This window comes from Pongo abelii, chromosome 4 (genome assembly GCF_028885655.2).
Source record: "Pongo abelii isolate AG06213 chromosome 4, NHGRI_mPonAbe1-v2.0_pri, whole genome shotgun sequence".
NCBI classification, from domain to species: domain Eukaryota; kingdom Metazoa; phylum Chordata; class Mammalia; order Primates; family Hominidae; genus Pongo; species Pongo abelii.
Genome location: NC_071989.2, coordinates 22,143,526 through 22,170,466, shown reverse-complemented (window position 1 = coordinate 22,170,466; position 26,941 = coordinate 22,143,526). Strand labels below are relative to the sequence as shown.

The 26,941-nt window shown below is 34.2% G+C and overlaps 1 protein-coding gene across 3 annotated transcripts in view; it reads left to right on the top strand.

Moving 5' to 3' along the window:
- CDH12 (cadherin 12) overlaps positions 1-26,941 on the top strand; it is a 1,137,115-nt gene that overhangs the window by 1,066,851 nt on the left and 43,323 nt on the right. For all 3 annotated transcript variants that reach the window (NM_001131676.1, XM_024246642.2, XM_054555034.2), the window contains 1 exon segment: positions 9,594-9,847. In NM_001131676.1, the coding sequence (NP_001125148.1) occupies positions 9,594-9,847 (254 nt within the window).

Below are 26,941 nucleotides of genomic sequence, written 5' to 3'. Positions count from 1 at the left end.
CTTTTCTTTCACTATTTTCTCCTCTGTCTATTTCCTGTATAGAGGGAGGGCTTGAGGAAACAAAAATGATGGTCAGGTTTAGATGAACTGAGAAGACTGAAGAAAGGCATTTTTATTTATTAACCTTAACTTTGATTCACTTTATGAGCCCTGTGACAGAATGCCATTTCACTGTGACACTTTGAATTCAGAAGAACATTATGAAGCTTTATAAATTGCTCCAAGGCATAAGATATTGGTAAAACAAAACAAAACAAAACAAAACAAAATAAAAACTGCTTTTATTCCACCCTCACATCCTACCACTCTGAGAAAACTATAAAAAAAAAACAAAAAAAAAAACTTGTCCTATATGGTGTTGGGTATTATAGCAATAAAACACTAATAAAATCAGAATAAAGTTTTTTAAAAATTCAAATTGTCTAGAAATTAGGAGGTGAGCTACATTTACAATGACAGAATAAGAGTTTTAAAATTCAATGACTTCATTCTTAGTGAAAACCTAAATGAAATTTGTGTTTAGTCACTAGTGTTTTTTTGCTACTGAATAAATGGGAATAAAATATATACTTCTTATATATAAATATGAATAGTAAGTTACATGCATTAAAAGTTTTCAAGGACTCAAAATCTAAATATGGTTATAGAAGCACTTGAATTTTCTCCAAAGTGATTGCAAAATTTAAATAATTAAAATAATTAAGTGAATACTTAAGTTATCCAAAATAATAATTTAATATCCTGTATAATTTTTCAAACAGTTCTCTACCATTTCTACAAAAGCTTGTCTTAGAAACTGTTTAAAATGAAGAGTGAAGTGATTTCCTATTTATTTTTTAAAAGTAAAGCTTTTTTGGAATTAAAAACAGCGCTTAACATTTTGATGTTACCTAGCAATATTAGTTTGTTTCAAATTAACATAACTGTGTGATCACATAAAATCCAAAGCAGAATTTTCCTTTTTCCTTAAAAACATATGAGATAAATGATATTACTCTTCACAAGGAGCCTTTTAACAAATAGGCTAAGGTGCCAGTTGGTCCCACTGAGCATATATACTTACCCGTTAATCAGTAAAACTCTTTTTCTTTTTTCACGCTTAACAAATGAGTTCACGTCATATGATTTGGTAGCATAGCACCATCATGTGGTTAATTTTTGAATAACTCTTAAGAACAAAATGATAATAAAATTCGGAATTTTTTACATAGCCAAACATATATGCCTCAGTTTCATTTTAAGATAATGCTATCTTTAGCCACACTAATGTACCTAATTAAAGAAAAAACACGTGAATGCTGTTATTTCTATAAATATTATGTTTCTGTTTTTCTAAATATTTGTCTTCACCTTCTTTCGTAATGCCTTACCTAGTTTCCCTAAAGTCTCATCAACTATAACTTAGCCCCAAATCAACGTAACCACTGCAGATTTTTCTACAGTCTTGTAGACAGTTCTAACTGCACATGCTATAGACTTTTCAAACTCACTGTCTAAAGCTGAGTTCTTTCTTTGCTCCCAACAAAAGTCTGACTGCTCATGTTTTCTCCTTTCCAGTTTCTTAAAGCAAAAATCTATGATTTTTCTAACGCCTCTTCCATTCCTATTGACGTCCCCTTGCCAAATAGGGCACAAAGGTTAGTTGCTGATTTTTCCAGAACTCAGGTTAAAATTTTCCTTTCTCCACCTATAAATTTGCCATAAAATACTCTTCCTGACTCCTTTTTGCCGCTGCAATGGCTATTTTCCCAGCCTCACATGTTATTTTCCTCCAACTAATCTTTTTATTCATGGGGGAATGAAAGAAATCTATTTAGACATTTAGATAGAAACATGTTCATCTTACTTAAATCAGTTTCTGGTCCTATTGATAGAAAGATAAAGATCAAAGAGTGCATTTTCTATTACTATCTTCTGCACACACACACATATACGTGCATGCTCATATGCACAAGCTACATTCAAAGTACAGCAAATTCATTGCGATGTCTACCAATGGTATTGTGGTTCTCCTCCTTCTGCATAGAACTCCCTGTCCTATATAAGTATCTTCATGAATTCTTATATGTTCTTTAACATTTTTTTCTCCGTTGCTTCTCAACAAAGGCCTCCTAGAGTCCCTCAGGCAAAGTTGATCACTCCTTTATTTTGTCCCCAGATGTCAACATTTCTGTCAAAGCATCTATGATACTTACGTGGTTCTCATATTGAAAATACAACTGATTCCTCCTACTATATTTTCAGCCCGTGGAGGCACTTTTCCATATCTGTGTTTATTTCCCCATCAGTAAAGGAAATGCCTGAAATATGTAAGATGTTTAAAATTGTTGTCAACTAAAAGAACAAATATCTTCTGTTGGTTTACTGTTTTCATTTCTGATGCATTATTTTTCTTTTTACTCATATAGCATGTAAAGTTTGGAACTTTTTGCAAATAATTTAGAAAAATATGTTTTACTGATTCTGCAAATAGGAAACCTGAAGCTCAAAGAAGGAAGATGATTTTTCAAAGTCACACAGCTTGCTGTAAATCGTAGTATATGTTTAGAAAGAGTATACTTCCAATTATTGTGTACAACAATGCATGTTAGAAAAGATAATTGGCCTCCCCAATAGTCACGATTTATACTGTATGTGTGTATGACACATATATTTTATTTCAGCATTTATAATATGTGATGAAACCCTCTGTAAGTTTTTGGGGAAATATCACTAAAAACCTATGTCTAGAAGCACTAGAGTTTCTTGCAATTCTTTTTTGTTTTGTATTGTTTGTTTGTTTTTTAATCTTGGTTACTAAATTTATTCCAAAAATTGCCACTAAAATACAGGCATTACTATAATGACCATGATTCTTAAGATAATTTGTTAAAACTATGAAAATTTTGCAGAGTTGCAAAACACTATAGTAACAACTTGTCCACAGAAAAATTAAGTGCATTTCTAATAAATAGTTTTGTTACAAATATTTTTAAGTTATATAAAATGGATGTTTCTTCATTTAAATATTTTTGTTTATAAACACTTTTTGCCTATTAATTCTATCTTTCTTATAAGCTTATAATTATTAATTTTCTAACAAATGGTGTTGAAATTTTGTCCAAACTAAAATCTACATTTCAAAACTTACTACATTTCATTGTTTTTCCCTTTGTAACAGGGACATTCTCACCTGATATAGTGGCAACTTTTGTTCATCAAATACAAGCTTTTTTATATAAAATATTGAGTTGCAACCTTTTGTCAATGATGATGAGATATGCGTAAACTCTCCCACATCTCTTCCCAGACAAGAATTGACTACAATATTGATCATAAAACTAAGGTTTAGGAAACCTGTTTTTTCATTAAAATGATGCTTGTTCTGAACATCTTATCTTTATTGTTCAACCTAGTGTAATAAACCTATTTATAAGAGCTTGCTCCTAGTGTCTGTGCATCCTGGTTCAGCCTGGCATAAATCTGTTTTCTAACTGCTTGTCTTAGAAAGAATCTAGTCTGTTTCAGATAAGCCTACATCCTTGGATCATTTGCGTTCATTGACAGTACTCCTTCCCATTGCCTATTAAGACCTACTAGATAATTGAGAGTGTAGAGCCTTATCACTCAAGGACATATTTTCCTAAAAGTGATGGCTTTACTGTGTTGGTAAAAATAATATAGGCTTACTATAAAAATTGAAGTAATACAGAAGAGTAAAAAGTAAAGAGGGACAAAACCACAGCTACAGTGAGTCATAATATGGCATAACTGGTTCCTTTGCTCAGGGCCTTTTGGGCGGAAATCAAGGCGTGATTGGGGGGCTATGATGCAATCTGAGCCTTGGAGTCTTTTGTAACCTTAGTGGTTCCTAGCAGAGCCAGTTCCTTGTGGCTGTTTGTTTTGTATTATTGTTGTATATTTGCTTTGTTTTTGTGGTAGTCACTGCTTCCTTGTGACTGTTATGACAATGTTGTTAGCTCTTGCCAAATATCAGGTTTCATTTCCCACAGGCACCCCTTGAGCGCTTGCCACTTGCCACATAATCTCCTATAATGACAAATTTACTTCTTATAAGGCAGGGCGAAAAACATCTGCATCACCCCTTTCTTTTAAGGGGTCTCCTGGTTAGATCACACCTCTCAAGTAAAATCTCCCTAATTAACTCAGTGTCAAGTGATTAGGGACCCTAATTATATCTGCACAACTTATTTTTCCATAAAACTTAATAAGTTTATGTGAGCGAGATGTCATTTAATTCACAGGCCTCTCACACAATGAATGGCAGAGTCATTGCACACAGAGTATAGGTCATTGGGGGCAGGAATATTGGGAGCATCTTAGAATTCTGCCTGCTGCAGCTATCATTTTTTCAAATTCCTCAAAATATCTATAACCATAGCTATGCATTTCCACTCAACATTATCTGAAAGCATGAGGAGCCCTGGAAGAGCCCAGGCAGCTATTCTCTTACAATTTATGCCAAAAAATTGCTTATTTCCCTTTGAAATGAGGAAACCTTTTGGCACTTAACATTTCATTTAGTTTTTTGTGACCTGGACTTCAGCAATGTAAGAACAGAGAAAGTAGTGCTGTAATAGCCCAATGGGCTCTTCCTGCCCATTGCACAGACAAAACCAATTCTCTAAGACCACGGTACTGCAGTAAAGAGCTTACCTGACACTAGGCTAGCCATGTGGAAGACAGAGTTGTTACTCAGATCAGTCTCCCTGAAGGCCCAGAGGTTAAGGTTTTCCAAGGATAGTTAGGTGGGCAAGAGACTAGCAAATGGGTGCTGCTGATTGGTTGGGGATGTCATCATAAGGATGTAAAATATAGTCCCCCCATGCTGAGTCCGTCTCTGGGTAGGGAGCCATAGGACTGGTTGAGTCATATGCCACAAATCTGGGTGGGGTTAGAGTGAAAAACATTTCAAAAGACCAATCTTAGATTCTGCAATAGTGATGTTATCTGTAGGAGCAATTAGGGAAGTTACAAATCTTGTGACCTCTGTTCACATGATTTCTGAGCAGTAAGAGATTATAGAAACTACCTATGTTTTAGCAGAATTCAGGCCACTATCATAATCCTAATCTTGTGGCCTTTCTTTAGTTTTGCAAACGTGGTTTTGGCCCAGGAACAAGGAGGGGATCAGTTATAGGGAGGGACTACTATCATCCTTGGTTCAAAGTTAAAGTATAAACTAAATTCCATAGTTAGCTTGGGCTATGCTGGGGAATGAGCCAAGATTGCCAGCCTGTGAGGCTAGAAGCAAGATGGAGTACATCATGCTAGACTTCCCTCACTGTCATAATCTTTGCCAAGGTGTTTTCAGTGTGGGAGATATAGGCTCTTGGGCCACAAAAGGTTTGCTGAAAAATTACTGACATGAGGCAGATTGATTAATAGGAGAAAAGGCAAACAAATTATTTAACGTGTATACACAGGTGCCTTCAGAATGAAGACCCAATTTCCCAATAAGTTACAGAATCTAATCACCGTCTTAAGGTTACAGAAAGAATGGTGGCCCAGAACACGGACAAAACCAGGTTGTCTTGGTAAATCACATTTAGTGGCAAGAAAGGTTATGAGAGGGAGAAAGGAAGTGGCTTGGCTAGCAAAGCCACTTGTTATGTAAATGAAACCTCCCTCAGAGAAAATAGATGATAGCTATTCATTTTCAGACTTTTAAAATTGTCAGGCTCTTATTGGCTCCTAGGTCTGGGAAAGGCATAGAAAAGACCTGCCTACATTAATGGGAATTCTTTACAGATGCAATTTTTCTCCCACAAAAGACAGCTTTGCAAGGCCACTTATATTTTCTGGCCCTGTGGCAGACATTTCAAAATACATCAGAGAAATATATTAGGGGTAAAATATTTTTTATTTCCTTCAGTGGCAAAAAACAAAGAAGCAAAATTCCCCCCTTCCCCAATTCCTCCCTTGAGTCTCTGAAGAGCAATTGAGTATATCATATTTCATTTCTGTATAGTTGGCGGTTCTTACTGCACAACTCGATTAGATGAATTGTTTTCCTGAACATTCTGGTGCCACTAATCTTCCCTTATAGAAACAACCTAAAGAGAAAGAAACTGCTCAACTAAATTCTCTTTAGTCAATCATTTCTTCCCTTTAAAGAGGTTCATAACCATTAAATGGGCTCCAAGCAATGCCACAAAGTTTTCTATTTATTGTGCAAGAGATAAATTAGTTCAACCTCACAATAATGTATATCTATCATAGAATTGATTCTTATTTTCTGGCACTGAAAGTAATCCTATTTATTCTATATTTATTTCAAATGCTGGAATTTTTATTGATTGTGAAACTAAAGTTCATTCCCCCAAAAAAATGGAGGGTAGTCAGTCAGATGTGTAGGTAAAGTCAATTAGAGAGAGATCACTGCTGATTCTCTTTGCCCTTTCTGAGCTATATACCATTTTGTAAAATGGGATTGCCTAAAGGTCAGGGGCACGAAGAAGTAAGTCCACCTAGGATACTATGGTGGCATTTTTCTTACAATTTTCTTTAGTTCTTTGATCACTACAGGCTATAAGTTTTCAGTTGCAAAAAATCTGTATGTACAGGATTCTTTTATCTTACTCTGTCTCCCTGACAACCAGATATTTGCCTGCTGTGATAGGTGAGGGGTTCTTAAAAGGCACGGAATACATCTCATCTCTTTTAAAGGTTTCAAAATTCTCCTTTCATGTCTGGCTTGAAAAGGAGTTACCTGTAGAGAATCAAGATTATCCGGATAACAGTAGTGTGTAATCAAGTAGGGAAAAAAAATTAAGATCTTATCTAGAAAGAATTTGCCAAATCATATAGATAATTAGAAGTATTTCAACATATGAGAAAGTAGAGAGGGAAATGGGGAATGATTGGTACAAATGTTTACATTCTAAGATAGAAGTTAATTTTTGCCTAAAAAAGGGAGTTAATATGAGCCACGTCAGCTCAATTTGCTTTCTAGGCAAAAGGAACCCCAAGGTGATAAAAATCAAAGTAGTCTTATACTACAAGTTAAGGATACCTAACATAGACAACTTATATTGTTTAACACTTATAGAGCATTTAAAGTTTGGAAAAACAGAAAATATATTTTTATATGTTCCTTAATTTGAATTAGCTAGTGCATGCTTCTATCTTATACATCATTCTCTCTCCGACATCTTCTAACATATTCAATTTCTCTTAAACACATGTAATTATAGAGAACTTGGCACTTCTTCAAACTCACTCATTAAGCAAGATGGCAATATTCTGTGATTTGTTGAATGAATTGAGAGGCAAGTCTTGTCTTTTCATTTTTCCATCCTTACAGGATGCATGTCAGGCCTTGCCACCACATAAAACATCTACGTGAGTGCGTGTGTGTGTGTGTGTATTTTTTTTAAATTCACTATAGAATGATTTTATTTGTTAGAGGTTTTCTCCTTTTTCTAACCTAAATTAACTCTCATTAATAACTCAAATTACTATTAATTCACCACTCAGAGGCATAAAGAATAACCCTAAGTAATGTCAACATAATGGGCCTTCAAGTATTTGAAAATGTGTGTCTTTCCTTGCCTTGGCAGTAATTGTAGTGGTTTCTTATTTTTGGCTTTGGTAATATTTTATCATTCTAGTCTTGCAACAAGTTGTCTTTTCTTGAGTCTGATTTCTTTAACAAAACACAGTATCCAAGCTTTAGGCTGATCAAAGGAGCATCACTGGGCGATCCTCTCTCTTTTTTTCAGATATTACACTTCTATTCATGTCATCAAAGGCCATGTTATCAACCATCGCATATTATGCATACTATTCTTTGCTTATATAGGTATTAAGAGAAATCAAATTTCTAACAGGAGAAACATTAAAATGAAAGGAAATCAATATTATAAGTTAACAGGTGTAAGGTGAGCAAATTAAAATATAGAAAGGTAAAAAGAAAACATTGATTACAAAGCGGGTAAACACATGAATAAAAATATGATAAATAAAAGGAATACCTATAGGGAATTAATAAATATAGTTCCTGCCACATAAAAAAGTATGGTGAAAGAGACTGATATCATGTTCAACTGAAATTGCTGTTTTGTTGTAATAAATTCCATGAAATTGTGAGTTTTTGAAGATTTAAAAGTTTTTTTTTCGTTTTTGTTCTTCAGAGGAAATGCATAAAACAGCAATCATATCTTAGAAGGAGAAAAATATCCATCCTTCCTTTATTTTCCCCAGGTGTACTACAGTAAATGAACAGGTACTGACACAGCAATTAGCAACTTACTGGGGTCAGACTTGAGGGAATTCCTTTAGAAAACACAAATTTTTAAAGGTCCCAGGAAATCACCACGTTAATGTTAAATTCGTGTTGTCTCAGATTTTCTTAGATGATCAGAGGCCAGAGCCATTGACCTTAAAATTATTACCTAAACAAAGCACCGCAGCAGCACCATATTTCAGGAATAGTGTATTTTCAGTTATTTTGGACATAAAATTAATATTTACAGTGAGGGTGCAAGTAAGCAGCAATAAGCTAAAACCGAGCATCCGTGACTCCATAGAAAATGACTTTCTATAATATGTTTCACAGCCTTCTCTAATTTAGTCATATATATTAATATATAAAGACACAATTCTTGGTAATGTGTATTGATGATGCATTACAGTGCCCATAATTTATATATACAGTTCTGAGAACACACACACACAAAAATTCTTTTTAAATGAGCACTATGTATGCTTTTAAATACTGATACAGACATTTACTAGTAAAAAAAAAAAAAGACCTAGACATCCAAAAGTATTTAATATAAGATGCCATAAAATATGACAACAAATTATGGAGTTTTCATGGGACCACTTTCCCAATACCAAATTTGCAGCTAGAATCTAGAATATCTTCAATGATCCTATTTCATTTTTATTCATTTTTTGTTTGTCATTGCTTTGTTCCACTAGATGTCAGTATTGGATAAGAGCAGAGAAACGCTTCCCTGAACATCTGTTCTCTTGCTGTTTTAACTTTGCTCATATAAAATGATTCAGCCCTACCTAGCATGTATGTCTGCACGTAAATGATGTGATTTTTTTCAAACATAGGCAACTGATGATCTTTACAAGTTACCCAGAAACTTCTACATGGACGTGATTCATTTCTTAAAATGTTTACCTTGCTCCTGTAATCCCAGCACTTTGGGAGGCCGAGGTGGGTGGACCACCTGAGGTCAGGAATTCGAGACCAGCCTGGCCAACATGTTGAAACCCCGTCTCTACTTAAAATACAAAAATTAGCCAGGCATGCTAGCGGGCGCCTGTAGTCCCAGATACTCAGGAGCCTGAGGCAGGAGAACCGCTTGAACCCCAGGGATGGAGGTTGCACTGAGCCAAGATCACACCACTGAGCTCCAGCCTGGGAGAGAGGGAGAGACTCTGTCTCAAAAAAAAAAAAAAAAAAAAAAAAAGGTTTGCCTTGTACTGCCCTTACCCACTAATTATGAAGAAAAATGAAAATTTTAAACCAGTATAATTGATAATAACTTGCAAATTGCTCTGAGGTAGTGTTCACCATTTCTGCCACATTCTATATAAATTTACTCCTTATTCTTAATTTGTCCTCACTACAGTCTTTAGATTTTGAAACAAAGAAGGCATACACTTTCAAAGTTGAGGCTTCCAACCTTCACCTTGACCACCGGTTTCACTCGGCGGGCCCTTTCAAAGACACAGCTACGGTGAAGATCAGTGTGCTGGACGTAGATGAGCCGCCAGTTTTCAGCAAGCCGCTCTACACCATGGAGGTTTATGAAGACACTCCGGTAGGGACGATCATTGGCGCTGTCACTGCTCAAGACCTGGATGTAGGCAGCAGTGCTGTTCGGTGAGAAAAAGGAACATTTTCTTTTCTATGTCTCAGGAAAACAAAACAAAACAAGAACAAAAACAAGAAAACCAATTCTCTGTCCAAAACTGCATGATGATTTCATTATAGAATATGATGCTTGAAAACATAATGACTTTACATAAGAATAGAGGAAATGTTATAGGATTAGGGGGAAAATATATTATCAACTATTGCAGCAGTGTTTACTAGTGGTGTTATAACCACTAGAGGTTTGATTCTCTTGTCACTCAAGGTAACAAATCTCAACTCTTCGTGTATAAACAGGATTTAATAGTATAACCTTTTAGAGAATGATTTTCATAATTAGTAATATTAAGACACTTTGGAAGTGCCTAGAGTATAATAGACATTAATACATTTTATAATTACTCCAAAATTTCTGACCCCTTATTCAAAGTTAGTGTTTGAAAAATTTATTGCAATTTGCATGTCATTTTTTCCAGTGTAACAAACGTGTCTACTGGGGTTGAGGTGAAATGAGTAGAGACAAAGTCAGAGTCAGTCCTAGAGTAAAATGAATTTACGGAATTGCTCAAAGCAAACACTTTGCAAGAAGTTGCTTCCTGCTCAACTCTCTCCCACTCTCTCTCTCTCAACACATAAAGTCCACTAGTACTATCAAGTCACAATACAATTTCCCTTTTACTCATTTATGCATTGACCCAGCAGTATGTTTTGAGACTTTATTTCCCATTCGTTCTATTGTATGCTTGAATTTTCTGCTGCATGCCCACAGCTGTTGGGAAACCAATTAAAAGACAAGTATGAGATTTGTTCCTGAATCTTCTGTCCTGAAAGAAGCTTAGTATGCAAGAACCAAAATAAGAAAACATTAAGTAGGTTTTTAAAGCAAAAACACTTTATTCTATTGACATACAACAGACAAATATCTTGTAAGATTTTACACCATGTGGCAAGTAAAGATTAAAACAACGGATCAAGTATTCAGTAGTATCCTTAACACAGTAATTGCATATAGTGACATCTCAGGAAATGGCTTGACAGCATACGTAACTTGCTCTTTGGATTTATCTGAATCCATCACCTATAGTTACATGAAAACTACCTCAGTCAGTTCTAGCTGCTATAATCCATTAACACACACTGGATGTATTAGTTTGTTTTCACACTGCTATAAAGAACTACCCTGAGACTGGGTAATCTATGAAGTAAAGAGGTTTAATTGATTCCCAGTTCCACATGCCTGGGGAGGCCTCAGGAAACTTACAATCATGGGGGAAGGAGAAGCAGGCGCATCTCACATGGCAGCAGGTAAGAGACAATGTGTGAAGGAGGAACAGTCAAACACTTATGAAACAATCAGATCTTGTAAGAACTCACTCACTATCATGAGCAAAGCATGGGGGAACCACCCCCATGAGCCAATCACCTCCCACAAAGACCCTCCTTCAACACGTAGGGATTACAATTCTAAATGAGATTTTGGTTGGGACCCAGAGCCAAACCATATCACTGGGTGACTTAAGCAACAAACACAGTTCTGGAGGCTAGGCAGTCCAAGATCAAGCACCAGCAGATCCAGCGTCTGGTGAAGACCTGCTTTCTTTTCAGCAGGTGGTCATCTTCTCCTTGTTTCCAGACACTGGAGAAAGAGAAAGAGAAAGAGAGCTCTCTCTAGAGTCCCTTTCGTAATGGTAAAAATAACTTTATGAGGGCTCCATTCTGATGAACTAATTACCTCCCAAATGCCCCATCTTTTAATACTATCACGTTGAGGCTTAGGATTGCAAAATGTGAATTTTGGGGGGATACATATCATCTTATAAGATTCCAATTCTGCCCACCCCAAATTTATGTCTTTCTTACATGCAAAATGCATGCATCCTAAGGGCCCCCAAAGTCTCAACTTCTTCTAATATTAATTAAAATCCAAAGTGTCATCTAAATATCATCTAAGCCAAACAAATGTGAGACAAAAGGTACAATTCATCCTGAGGCCAAATTCCTCTCCAGCTGTGAATCTCCAGCTGTGAAACCAAATAAATTATGTGTTTCCAAAATACAGTGGTGGAGATATTCCTATTCCAAGATGGAGAAAGAGGAAAGAAGAGAGGGGTGAGAGGTCCAATGTAAGTCCAAAACCTAACAGGGGAAACTCAATTAAACCTCAGTCTCAAACATAATCCTTCTCTAGCTCTATTCTTCACCTTTCAGGCCCACTAGAATGGATGTCCCACTTTTGGACTCACTAGGGTGGCAACATAACCTCCACCACTCAGAGGGACACCACCCGTGCTGTGGTTCTCTGCAGTGTCCTCACTCCTGTGCAATGGTCACACTCTCAGGGCTCCACTGAGCGACCCTACCCCAATGTCTCTTCTAGGCATTGATCCCAATATTTAAAATCATTATAGAAGCAGCCATTCCACAAGCCTGGTGACATCAAATCACTGTTGGGGTGATTTGGAATTCTTCCCTCGATTTGGAGAATTCTGAATGCTCATAGCTGAAGAGAGCTATGTGATGCTATTTAACAGAGCTGAAGAAATTTGATGATCTTCTTTCATTTTACCACATTTCTGTTTTCTTTAGTACCAGCTGGCAGTGTTTCTGCTATTATAATCTCATCTGTTTTCCTGGCTTTTTTTGAAATAGTGGATGAGTTCATGGTTCACACCTATGCAAATCTTCTTATTAAGTAATCAATCTATCAACACTTAATGTTCTCTTCTAAACACACTTTCTCATTATTTTGGAACACGGATGGGGTTGAGATATTTCCAAGTCCTTAAGCTTTGGTTTCTTTTTACTTAAAACATAAAAAATTCATCTTTATTTCATTTTTTTTATTTCACATTTTACTGTAAGCAGTTGTGACGAACCAAGCTACTCCTTTAACACTTTGCTTAAAAATCTCCTCAGCTAAATATCTAATAATTTCATCACTCAAAAGTCCTTCTTTCCACAAAATACTAGACCATGAACACCATCCACCTAAGTTCTTTGCCACTTAGTGACCTTTCCTCTAGTTTCTAATAACATGTCTTTATTTCTCTCTGATAAGATCTCAGAATGGCTTTTACTGTCCATATATCTACCAACATTGTGTTTATGATTGTTTAGATGTTCTTTGGGAAGACAGAATCTTTCTCTACAGTTCTTTTTTCTTTCTGAAACTTTAACAGAATATCCTTGAACATTCATAATTTTAGCACTTCAAAACTCTTCCAGCCTGTACCCCTTACTCAGTTTCAGAGCCACTTCTACATTTTTAGGTATTTTTTATAGCTGCACCCCTACCGCTTGGTACCAATTTCTGTCTTAGTCACTTAAGGCTGCTATAACAAATTACCATTGATGGAGTGGCTTCAGCAACAAACATATATGTCTCTTGTTTCTGAAAGCTGGAAAGGTTATGTTCAATGTGCCAAGAGATCCATTGTCTAATAAAGGCCTGGTTTCTATTTAGCAGAAAGTCATGTCCTTGTATCCACACAGCAGAAAGAGAAAGAGAGCTGTCTGGGGTCTTGGTTAGAAGGGCACTAATCCTATTTATGAGGACTCCACCCTCATGACCTCATTACCCCCACAAAGCCTATCCACATATCATACATTGGACATTAGGATTTCAACATATGAATTTTGGGGAAACATAAACATTCAGTCCATAACAAATGTTTTTATTCTTGAAGAGAATCAGTAATCAGGAGAGAACTCTAAAAAAGCTCATCTGTCTTTTAAAAAGAAATAAGTATAACAATTACTGAGCACCCGTACATTTCAGGCTGAATACTAACCAATTTACTCACTTAATTCAAACTATTGTTTTGCATTTCCATATTACAACATGATTCACTTCCAGTTAAGTTCTAGAAAACCATATATGGTTTACAGGGCTTTATGCAGACACACACACACACACACACACACACACACACATCCACATATACATTCAATATTTGTTAGGTATTCTCCAAAATCTGCTGCCTTGGCAATTATTATGTATTAACCTAACATTATTTATCAGCCTTTTATTTCTGAAGCCCTTGGATGTTCTGTTGATAATTACAAAAGTGGAAGATGCCTGGTGAATAGATTCACAGGTTTTTTTAAATATGAACAGTTATTGAAAAAAATATTGAAGGTTGCAACAAAAATAATTAAAAGGTAAATGAAGATTAATTGAAACTCTCTGCAGGTCAATAAATAAGAATTTACATAGAGAAACTATGTATCTAGAGTAGAGAACATGCTATGTTGTTTAATTTACTGTATGTTGTATTTTGAAGACATAAAAGAATGATGATGCCAAAATGTTAAGAAAAACAAGATTTTAAGGCAATACTTAAGAACTAGAAAAATCAAAAATTTCCTAAGTAAAAAACATTATTAGGTAAAGATACACATTCCAAATTCAAGAAAATTGTTAGAGTCAAGACCCTGGTGTGAGGAACAGAGAAAGGTTAACATGAAAGAAATTCTCCTGCTGTAAGTGTGTTTTTTATTTTGTACGTTGTATGTCACAGTAGCTAGTATCTGACAAGTGCTACTTTATATGAAATAAAGTAGTATACCAAGTCTTAGTTCTAATGAGTAGCAGTCGGCCCACTTGACACAGATGGATCTAATTGATCCCCACAAGAGGTTGTCAAAAGACAGCTGTTTTTGAATCAACATGAAACCTGTCTTTGTTCCATGTCCTTGGAGTGAACAACAAACTTGAATAATGTCAGCCAAGGAAACATGGGGTATGAGGCATCATCTTTCCTTGTTCTGAAAATGTGTTTACTCACTTAAGAATGAGAGTGAAAGTACGTTGTGAAAATGAAGAATTAAAGTGTAAAATTACTTGACATGGTTAGATACGCTGTTTGTTTTGTTTTCCTTTGCTTAACTGTCTTTTCACAGTTATTGTGCAAGATATTAATTTAGGACCTTGGGTACTTTATCATCATCATCTTCATCATCATCATCATCATCATCATCACTAAGCACAGCAAAGAGCCACATCAATGCCACAACCAAGGACTGAGCCCGTTTTGAAGAAAGGTTCTCTTAGGTTTCATGACTAGCAAACGCACCCTGTCTGGTTCCTTACTCTCAACCTTTGGCCCCAGCTTAATTTCTAGTTATTCTTTGCTTTTCTAGCCTTTGCCTTTTGATGCACTGATTTCTTGTTTCTAATGCTGTGTATTTTTTGAGGTGAACACTGCTATTATATGGTTCACAGAAACAATTTCTAGTGAGTCAAATGAGACTGGATTAAGTATATCCACCATTAGTGAAGTAGGGGCTTTTCGTAACAGCAAGTTCTTGAGTTTAGAAAGTTAAAACTGTTGATTATCCAGTTACATTGAAAGATATTATTTACTTTGAGTATTAGTGATTTGGGTTACAGAAAGATTTCAGTGGGTACTTTTGCTCAATATGTACCACTTTTCTTTTGTTCCAAACGTGTAAAATCTGTTATCCTTGGAATAAATTTAAAAATATAACTTAATCATATTTTTATTAAATCTAAAAAATTGATTATTTAATTTGAATCCATGTCAAAAGTATTAAATAATAACAGAATGATGATGTAAAGTAAATCTATTTTATGTATGTAGACTTGCATATATAAACTTAAAATAACAGTGGTTAATAGTACAATTTAAAAGTGTACAGATTGTTTCCCGACTCATAAAGATTCATCTTACAATGTTTTCACTTTGCAATGACGTGAAAACGGTATGCATTCAAACTTTACTTCGAGTACCTATATATCCATTCTTTTCTTCCCTTTCAGTTCAGCATTCAATAAATTACATAAGATATTCAACTCTTTATTATAAGACAGGCTTTGCACTAGATGATTTTGTCCAAATGTAGGCTAACATAAGTTGTTCAAGCAGGTTTAAGGTAGTCTAGGCTAAGTTCAGGAGCTTAAGTGTTTTAGATGCATTTTCAACTTAAGGTAATTTCAACTTATTATGGGTTTGTTGAGATGTAACCTCATGGTAAGTTAAGGAGCATCTGTTTTTGTCATCTTATCTACGCTTTTGTTTAATGATCTTTCTAACCAAAACCCATCACTTAAAATCAAGTAGGTAATTTAAATAATAATCAGAAAACATTTTCAACTACTAAAAAGTAGAATACAATGTTAAATTTTACTAATTAGTTGTTAAAATAAAAATGCCTGTTTCCACAAAAATGATCTTATATTCCAAATCTAGTCTTTTTACCATACTTTTGTAAAAATTGCTGTAATCAATTGGAATTGATTTTTAAGAAACTCTTGATTAAGAAAGTATCAAAGTAGCTGGTTTGCATTTGAAGTCTCTTTTCAATATGACAGAAATCTTAGCATGTGTGCAAAAACCTAAGTTCAGACACAGCACACTTTGGGAGAGAGACAAAGAGAGGCCCAGCTATCATGTGACATTCTATAGCAGTATGTATAACTTCTATTAAATGTTTGAAAAAATGCCCATGCTCTCTTTCACATCTACCTCACAAGATTTTTGTGAGAATTAAATGAAGTATTGGTATAAATGTTTCTAGAGCAATATCTGGCATATTTAGTGCTACATATGTGATTTATTTTGTTCTGCTTCCCATTAGTACATAAACTGCACAGCGGCAGAGATTTTTCTACATTTTTATTGATAGATCCCACACACCTAAAATATTGCCTAGCACAAGTGGATAGTTAAAAAATATTTGTTCAACGAATGACTTGACCTATATAATACTAATTTCAGCTAAATATTAAAATGGCATTGTATTCATTTGTGTTGTCTGCATGGAGAAAAATCAACACAGCTACTTCCTTTATAAATCTAGAAAAATATCTGAGAAACTATGATAATTTCAGTATTTCAACCCTCAGATTTGTTCCAAAATGTTGGCTCACGATTGTCTCTAATAATTAACTGATAAGAAATGCTATCTTAAAAAAATCACATTTATTTTTATATGGATTATGATCCTGTAGCTTTGCAAATAATCATGAACTTGTTGTCAGATGCTTCTTTGATGATTTTGAGAATATATACATTATATTAAGATTCACATTGTGAATACTAAAGGAAATAGATAAGATATGGAGGGCTCAAAAAAGATTAACTCTTTTATCTTAATGAATGTTCTATAATGTGTATGGATAATATTCTTCTTCCAATACCTATATGAATATTTAGTACTTTCTCAGAAAGCATGCCATGAAAAATAAAAGAAATTTTCTACCAACTGAATAATAAAATGTAAAATGAGAAAAGCTGATTAGAATTATACAAAATGAGGAATTGGGCTCTACATAAAAAAAATCTTAAAGTTCATGTTACGAAAAAACAGTGTGCTAGTTTCTATAACAAAACTATTCTTCATGAATTACTTTACTAATTCTAAGTGAAGGTAAACGCTGGCTTTTAACAATAGCTAGGACTCCAAGTACCTCCAAAGAATATATTATAAATTCTTAGATCATTTGACTGTATACAGGAAACAAATATACAGAAACAATGCAAAACATGTTAAATGAAAAAAATAGATATTTTGTACAAATTGATGGACATAAAAAGAAAAAGAGAGGGTTTGATATGGAATACCTCAAAGAAACTCAGAAATAAGCAAACCAATAAAAGGAGATGTAGAATTTAGAAACTGCAGGAGAAGCTGAATGTGTTAATCTCTGGGGATTTTGCCCTATTCATCTTTTTCACAACTGTGGTATACTGAGTGTTTAGGACCCACAAGAGAATTATTTCTCTGAAGTTGGTTTTTGCATGAAGTCTCTTTGCAAATGTGCTGATGGTATTTAGCGTGTATTAACTCCATTTATAGAAGCAAAGAAGTTGAAAAATCATTTTACTAAAAGAAAAATGAAAAAAAGCAAACAAGAGAAAGAAGAAGAGAAAATTTGCTAAGAAAATAGATATCAACTGGACTACAATTTGCTAACAGAGGTTAATCCCCATAAAGATCATGCCAGAACACCCAGGTGTATGAACCCTTAAGAAAAAAGACATTATATTTACACATCTAGATATAGATCTACCTATATTAGATTTGAAAAAATTCACATGCACATATCCACATACATATACATACTATATTTTATTAGAACATTGCATTATACACTAGAATATACCTTCTACATCAAGAAAAATTTTTAAATTAAATTAATTTTGCACACAATATATGAAACCTTATTCAGTATAGTCCCAACTCTCAGGTGTCTTTTCATTTTTCACATTATATGTATTTCTGTCCTAAGTAAAAATCTGGTAAGTACCATGACAGAATTCAATATGGTGGTTTCAGTGGATATGAAGGACATGAAGAAGATACGGGGAAATGGGAGAAGTGAGTTATAAGCGATAAAATATACATACCCTTTTGATATCCAAGATGGCAGAAGTCTAGGATGAAGAAGGTAAGATAGAGGGTGAGTAACTATTTTTATTGGAAGAAATAGAACTGAGAAGAGTTGAGTTTTGGTAGACCACATCTTCAAATTTCTTTATATGAGTTCCAAATCTTAAAATTTATCAATAACTTAATTTGCCTATCTTTAATCTCTCCTTAACCTCTTTGGGTAGCTATTGCACACAAACTCAGCAAAATCTATCCCCAGTGAGACAGTTGAGTATATATGCTTTAGACATGCTGTTATCAAGTTATTGGTCTATGTGAATCTGCTCTTTGGAATGGAATTCTATCTGTCGTTGACAATATTAAACAAAGTTGGCAACTTTACTAGCATACATGCTTATTTTGTTTGCATTGGAAAAAAAATAGCATTCCCTCCAAATTTACAACAAATGAAGAGTTAAGGATATATCCCTTCAGAATTTGTTGTTGTATAATAAATGATGGAGAACTACATGTTTCTCTATAAATAAAGTTATTTTGCTTTCTTTTCAAATGACCAACTCACTGACAGTCAATATACAAGGAACTATTGCAAAGAATATGTATCAAGATAAACACGTTCACTTTTATTTATGTCAATAGCAACTGATTATCTACATATAGTAACATGTAACAGGTAAATTGTGTTGGGTACAGAGCTTAGCACATTGCTCAGATTTGTTTAAACATTGAAGCTAACATTAGCTGACAGAGTGGGACACTGAGGCCCAAGATCATATTGTGTCTTCAGAAAGAATAAGAAAATGATTTTAACAAAGGCTGCCAAATTTCAAAGGTCACACTACTAATCACTCTGCTACTTAAATTTAATTGAAATGCTAACCTGAATTTTTGAGTTGCTTTGTAATTCTACAATTGATGAAAATAAAATTAAAACTAAGTAAAGTGGCTGGAATGTCAACACAAAGCAGTAAAAATATATGATATTTGGTATTTTAAAATATGTTAATTATGGACCCTACTATATACCTGAAAGTATTATATATACTTTACATATATTTAAAGGTAATTACAACAACCTAATTAAACCCGAAAAAATGTTAAATTGCATTATGACAATAGCGACATTGATCAGGCTGGACACACAAAACTCAAAATTTGTAGTTGTTTTATTAATATTTCTTTTTGCATGTAAAAAAATCACCATATTATACCTTATTATGTGAGATTAAGTTCCTTTTATTTTTCTTGAGAACTACAAAGTTCTTATACAATTTAGGCATAACTAAGGGTTTAGAGTTGACCAAACTCAATGGGTTTGTGATACAGATCTACAACTCCAATTTTGAGGAGGATGGGAGGCTTTCAACGAAATAGCCAATGATGAATTTGCTTTAATTTTCAAATAGATTTTACATTGTTCTATTGATACACCTAAGGGAATCTCTATGACTAAAGTGTCCAGATATTTGTTAGAATATGAACAATTTTTTTTTTTTTTTTTTTTGAGATGGAGTCTCGCTCTGTCGCCCAGGCTGGAGTGCAGTGGCACGATCTCAGCTCACTGCAAGCTCCGCCTCCCGGGTTCACGCTATTCTCCTGCCTCAGCCTCCCGAGTAGCTGGGACTACAGGTAGATGCCACCACGCCCAGCTAACTTTTTGTATTTTTCGTAGAGACGGGGTTTCACCGTATTAGTCAGGATGGTCTCAATCTCCTGACCTGGTGATCCACCTGCCTCGGCCTCCCAAAGTGCTGGGATTACAGGTGTGAACCACCACGCCCGGCTGGATATGAACTATTTTTGTGCTGTCCTGTTGTGCTCTTTGTAACTATCCCCAAATGGGAGAATGTCCTTGTCTTTGTAGTTTACATATTCTATATTACTGACCTGGACTATTTGGGTTTAACTTTTGCCTGCTAGAGATTCAGTTTTGTTGCTTTACCTGCAAGTGCTGAGAGAGTATCCTATATAAGTACAAATGTCATAGCTCTTTTTCTTCTCTCTACAATTTCTTTTGTAGAACAGCCCCTATGTCACATGTATTTGAGATTTTATACATTATTTATATATTAAAATAGTTATTTTAAATATATAAACAATAAATAGAAAATGCTGTTCTTGAAAAATACTGTAATAATCAGTGATCAAAAGGAAACAAGAGAAATGAATCCATTTCATAAGCTGTTCCAGAGCATTCAGTTAAGAGAATATGAGTAATTTTCAGAGTGCAGATTAGCTAAACAGTAGGCTAATCACAAGCAGGAAATGCAAGCTTAGGTAGAAGGAAAAGGAGGAAAATAAAACCTTTCTTTCAAATATGATGTCTATATTTGGGTTTCAAACGGTAAGCAACTCTACATAAAATGGTGCTGTTCTTCAGAGCCATTTGGCCATGACCTAATAAGAGTAAATAAATCCAGAGGTGACCTGGGATAACAGGCATTGGACTTAGTTCAACAAAATAGTTATAATGAAGCTCTCTCAAAAGGACTTCAGAATAAATACGTTTGAATATTCAAAAATGTAAATTAAGGTATTCCATGCTTGAAATATGACCAGGACATTATCAATAAGAAAAGTCAGATAAAATAATTCAATTCACACATAAAAGTGCACTGTATTATGAATAGAACAATACATTCAGTAAGGAACTCTTCATACTTGAAAGAAACTCCCTGTATAATGAACAACACAAAATAGTTTTTTTGCTATTCTCATTTGAGAGAAACTGTTAACACCAATTCAAATAGGTAGTAAGTAAAGTTTTAAAAATGGTACAGTTTTGTAAGAAGGAAGTAATAGATGCTATCTAGAGGGATTTGGCAAGTCTTTATGGGGAAAACATGAGCAAAGCAAAAAGGTGCCTTTGATTTCTGAGTAAATTAGGAAAGTTCTGTGACATGAATGGGAGGAAAAAAAATTGAAATGATCTGACAACCAAGTCCAAAATAAGGGACTTCTGAAGGTCTAGAGTCAAAGATACTTCTAAGCAGAAGATATCAGATATCAACATTTACTGAGCACATTCTTATTTAGTCAGGTATTACAGTCTGCATTTTTTAATATCTGATAAAACTGAGACTCAGGATGTTTAAAGCTATAAATACAGAGCCTGGACTTAATCATTATTTGTCTAAACCTCCTTTTCTTTCTATTAGAGCAAGCTGCTTCAAGGTGTCTGCAGAGTAAACTAAAGGACAGGCATAAAGCTTTGGGGGCAGAAGAAGTTCTTGTCAAAGATAAAATTATTTTTGCTCTGAGTTAAAGACAAAATATGTTGGTCAGATAACCAACAGAATGGCAGAGTAGAAGAGAGTTTTGAAGTTCTGTAAGAAAATACAGAGTGAGAAGACCGTGTATGACTGTTCCAAAAAAAAAAAAAAAAAAAAAGGCAGAGGAAAGTTTAAGCAACTTGGAGGAAAATACAAACATAACAATTATAATTTCAACATTATGTAGGTTATGGTATATTTCTTCTTCTTTAGAGATCTATTTTAATCATATTGCATATGTACAAATGGGAAATTTAAAGACAGAAGACTTACTTTTATTAAACGATATACTTTTGCAAATAGTTGGTTTCTCATCAAACATTTAAAGCAAGCAATAGAAACCATTTAAGATACAACTTTTAAATCTAGTAAGGGGAATGTAAAAATGAGGAGAAACATAAGAAAAAAGAGAAACTGACAGGAAAGTAGGAACTGGTAGTTTAAAAAGTTTGAGAGGAACATAGTGGGATTTATTTGTGATTGCTGATGGAGAAATTACAATTGACGTATTGTTGCAGGTGGCTTAGGTGCTCAGTAAAATGTTTGTTAAAGTGAATTGAACTGAATTTACTTTCTTTAACTGTCTTCCAAAAGGCAAAACAAAAACATTGGCAACTAAGAAGAGATAAGAGTAAAGACATTTTGATCTACTATCATTATCTTAACAAAATAACATTTTCTACCTTGACCTGTATCATTATTACCAGATTTTTATTGTTTAAACAATGAGGTGTAATACTTTCAGAGTAATTGTGTACCATCAAGTTCTTTTTACACATGTAGTTGAAAACTGGGGCAGGGTCAAAGTTAGCGTTTCCATTGATGGTGAGAAAATTATTAAGCAAATTGAAAAGTACAGTTTTAAGGGAAATGCTTACCTAATAAATACAATAAAAATTTTAAAGGCATTTCTGAAAACTAATTTACGGTATAGGAATAAAACCATACTCTCTCAAATGGCCTGCGCAGACTAGGTTAATGTTTTAATTTCTGATTTCTATTCAAATGTTAAAACCTTTTTTTAGCAATAATCACTGTACATAATTGTATGAACTGAGCTTTATTTTATTATATACAGATTATAATCATATAATTGTTTTTTCTCTTAAATCCCATCTACTCACCAAATAAGTATGAGATGAGTCAAACATACTTTCTGTTTAAATCTTTTGCTCATTGAAACTCATCTGTTGGGCCAAATTACACAGTTCATGTTATACCGTTGTGATTAGTTGCAATTCCAATAATATTTTATCCTTAGATTGTAAGTAGACTGTTGCAACCCGACAGCAGAAACGCGATGTTTCACTCTGTGAGGTTGTAACGCCTCAGAATTTCTATGCCTTTAAGAACTGGGCCATATCTTTTCCAAAATTGTCCAGAAAATGTAGGAATGGTTTCATTGCAAGTTCATTGATGGTCTTTTCTTATAAATGTCTCTCAGTTGCTATACTGGATAAAATGTCACAATAGAAAATATTTGCACTTTAGTCAGGCATAGGTTTTAGTCAGTCACATATAGACAGAGCACTGAGAAGATGCCAGGAGCTAGTATTAGGCCTGTAGTCTAAGACCTGGCTAACTATGAGAAGATGCTGAAGATGCTTAGCTGAGTAGAAACTGTTCAAATGGGTTTCAGCTATATTCCAGAAGATACAAATCTTTGTTGAAGGATATCGTGCAGAGAAAGGAGCTTGCCAAGTCTCACAAGGTGACAGAGATAAAAATTAGATACCAGAAAGTAGCGAATGACTGCCAAACAGAAGCACCATTGTGTGAAATAGAGCCTGGATATTTGTGTTTATGGTTTGTACTTTACGAGTTTGTGTGGGAGCTTTGTAGTTCAAGTACTAGAAAGTTGAAGGTTATGTGTGCCACGACTTGATGCCAGATAAGAAAATGTGTGGGTAAGGAAGAGTTTTTATCTGGGAAGTAATACAAAATGGTATGAAAGGAGAGAGGGAGAAAGGGGGAAAAGGACATATACACACACTCACACGCTGATACACATGACTCTATCCCTGTGCAACATATACTTTATTTTATTTCATTTTTATAACAACATTCATGGTTATACTATTAGGGAGGTATTATTTTCCAAATTCTATAGAACATAAGGAGAATAGATATTGGAATGAAAGATCCCTAAACTAATTGCACAATGTAAGTAAATAAAATGTATATCACCCTAATTCTCTCCATACAAAAAAATTACTGTGCTTCATGCTACATTTCATTGCATCTCAGTGGTGGTTAATCTATGTATTGCAAATTCTACTTCAGCATTAGGCTGAATTAACTAAAAAATTAAATATGTTTACTAAGCTTGCAAGATATTGGATCCTAGTGGATTGATATACAGAAACACATAACTAAGAGATAAACATATTATTTGATGTATATATTATGTAAGTCCTTGAATTTTAAACTGGTTATCAAAAATACCTAAAATTACAATTAAACATAACCTGTATATGTGATGATTCACTGTATGAAGTTAGACTTCTGTTTGAATCAATTTGTTAAATTATAACATATGCTACAAATATTAACTATAAACAAGGTGATCAATTTTCCCAATCTTATCTGGGAAAACTCTTGAGGAGTTTTCTGGGCCTAAAGACACTCACTGTAAAAACTGAGAAAGTCCTCATCAAATCAGAAATAATTGATTGTCCCAAATAAGACAGACTTAAAGCTCTAAATATGTTCCCTTGATGTAGAAATACGTAACTATTATATAGGCTGGAAGAATAGGATCTGTGCAAAGAATTCAATGCAATATTTAAGTGGCAGGTGCTACGTACAAACAACATCCCAGGTCCTTGGCAACACAGAGATGAACAAAGCTAGTCTCTGCTCTCAAAAAGTTTAACAAACTTTGGGTAAGTAGGATAATCACGTCACATACACAAAATATATACAAGCTGTGCTATATTTGCCAACATCTACATAATAATTGAATATTATTAGCATTAAAGAGTGATCTGTTCATTGCAGAGATTTTCAAAGACGGAAATAAAGAAAAGCTTTGAAAAATGTCATGCAAGTTAACTGGAATTCACAAGAAAAGAGTAAGGGATTTTCAAAAATGAATGGAGTTTCCACTTAACAAATGGCAGCAGGATGCGGTCTGTAGACACACTCCACAATGAAACAAAAATAAATGACATTCGTTTCTTTAAAAAATAAAAGACACTCATTTACGGTCTCTGGAAAATTTTCTAAGAGCGCGCAGCACATAATGAACAATTTATTCAAGAAAAGCTACTAAAACTTGGTAAGAATGGCAAAAGACAGTGACACTTAACCCAGAACCTGCTCCCCGCTCCCACTCCTATGTCCCAGCTCGGCTTGATAGAAATGCCCACCTGGCAGGTGTGGTAAAAAGACATGGTTTCTCTTCCCTTCGCAACCAGTCAAGGGATATAATACCTTACCAGGAGGGGCAGGATGCAAACATTACATAAAACTATAAAAATTAATAATTGTTACAATATTTTATTGCACTTGTGACATATATGTATGTAACATATATAATATATACAATTATCACACATAACTACATAGAAGAAACATTTCTATTTTTTACTCTAATTTAGTATGAATGTGAATCTGATGAGTTAAGTCACATATGGCAAAACTTAAAGCAGATAATAAGAAAATAAATGATATAATGAAAATCATTAAAGAAATAATTTCACACTAGAAAATATCCACATATTGTAAAAGAAAGGAGTAGAGAAGAAATAAACAAAAAAAGACATGAGAAATATAGAAAACCTAAAAAATAAAAGGGCAAATGCAAATACCATTATATCAATATTAGCTGTTGAATGGGAATGGATTAAACAACCTAATCAAAAAGAAAAGATTAACAAAGAATAAAATCTGATGACTATATGAAGTGCATGTCTGTGGTTTAATGGTACCAAAGTCAGACAACTTGAAATCTTGATTCTACAAAAACTCATGTGCTCATGAGAAGAGGGAAAGCGCTAAAGCAAATGTGGAAAATTATTAACATAATAAGTGTAAATGAAAGGTATTTGGAATTTTATTGTGCAATTCTTACAACTTTATTATAAATTTTAAATATTTTTAAAATATTAAAAATATATAAAAAATCAGTAATTCCTCTCAGTTGTATTTGAGAGTTTGTAATACAAATCATGCACCAAGGACTACTTACAGAGAAATTAATAGTTTTTTAACTATAATGTATAAGATCTTCCTTGACCTAAATCACTCATTTATTTTCATGTCCTTGTGCTTCTCAGATAGTTTTCTATAGTAATTCCGAACAACTGATAGCTCCCTACACTACCTGTGTGGTTTTGCTACTGCTGTTGCAGCTTTCTAAAACACCATCTATTCCTCCCCTCACTTTTTCTGCTTCAACCTCCTCTTGGATTATTTCCATATAGCCTTCTAATGTCAGCCAAATATCATGTGCAGGAAGGATTGCCTGAAGCACTAGGTTTTACATTCAATGTGTTTTCTTGGCACTCCTGCACAGCCTTCTCTACTATCTCTCTTTCAGACATTGAAATAGTCTGTTTATACATGTCTTCCCAACTAAAGTCTTCAGTGATGGGCATCATACTTTACTTATTTTTATATGTCTCATCTCTAGAACAATGTCTAGTCAATAGTGGACACTCAGCAAATACTTAATAAATTGAAAAATTTAACACAGTGAGCCTACATCAGCAATTCTTTCAGAAATACTACATTAAATAAGGAGTTTCAGTGGCAATTTTCTTCTTAAATTAGGCATATGGCAAGTTAAATGAGGTGTTATAAAGCAGTATTTTGAGAAATGCTTTCTTGTTCAGAAAAGAATATGCAGTACGGAGAATTAAGCTCATTATATCTCTGTGTTTCCTGACCTTTAGGCGTGCCTTAACTTCATTTTAAATTTTTGAGAGCATTCGTGTGAGCTAAGGTACCACATTGAAATTGGAAGATATCAATGCTTTCTCACTCCTCCAATAAACAGAAGAAATGTCAAAATTAGATTAACAGCATGGCTCATACCCTATTCTAATAAATATTAAGCATCTTCCGGTTCAGAAATCAATTACAGACACACCTTGGTTACGTTGCAGGTTTGGTTCCAGACTACCACAATAAAGCAAATATTGCAATAAAGCAAGTTAAACAATTTTTTTGTTTGCCAGTACATATAAACATCATGTTTACACTATACCATAGTCTAGTCCGTGTGAAATGGCATTATGCCCAAAGAAGTACATGCCTTAGTTAAAAATATTTTATTGCAAAACAAACCAAAAACAAAACACTGAAGATCACCTGAGCCTTCAGCAAGTTATAATCTTGTTTGCTGGTAGAGGGTCTTGCCTTGAACTGGATGGCTACTGACTAATTGGGGTGGTGGTTGTTGAAGGTTGGGGTAGCTAGGGCAATTTCTTAAGAAAAAAATGAGGTTTGCTGTATCAGTCGATTCTTCCAT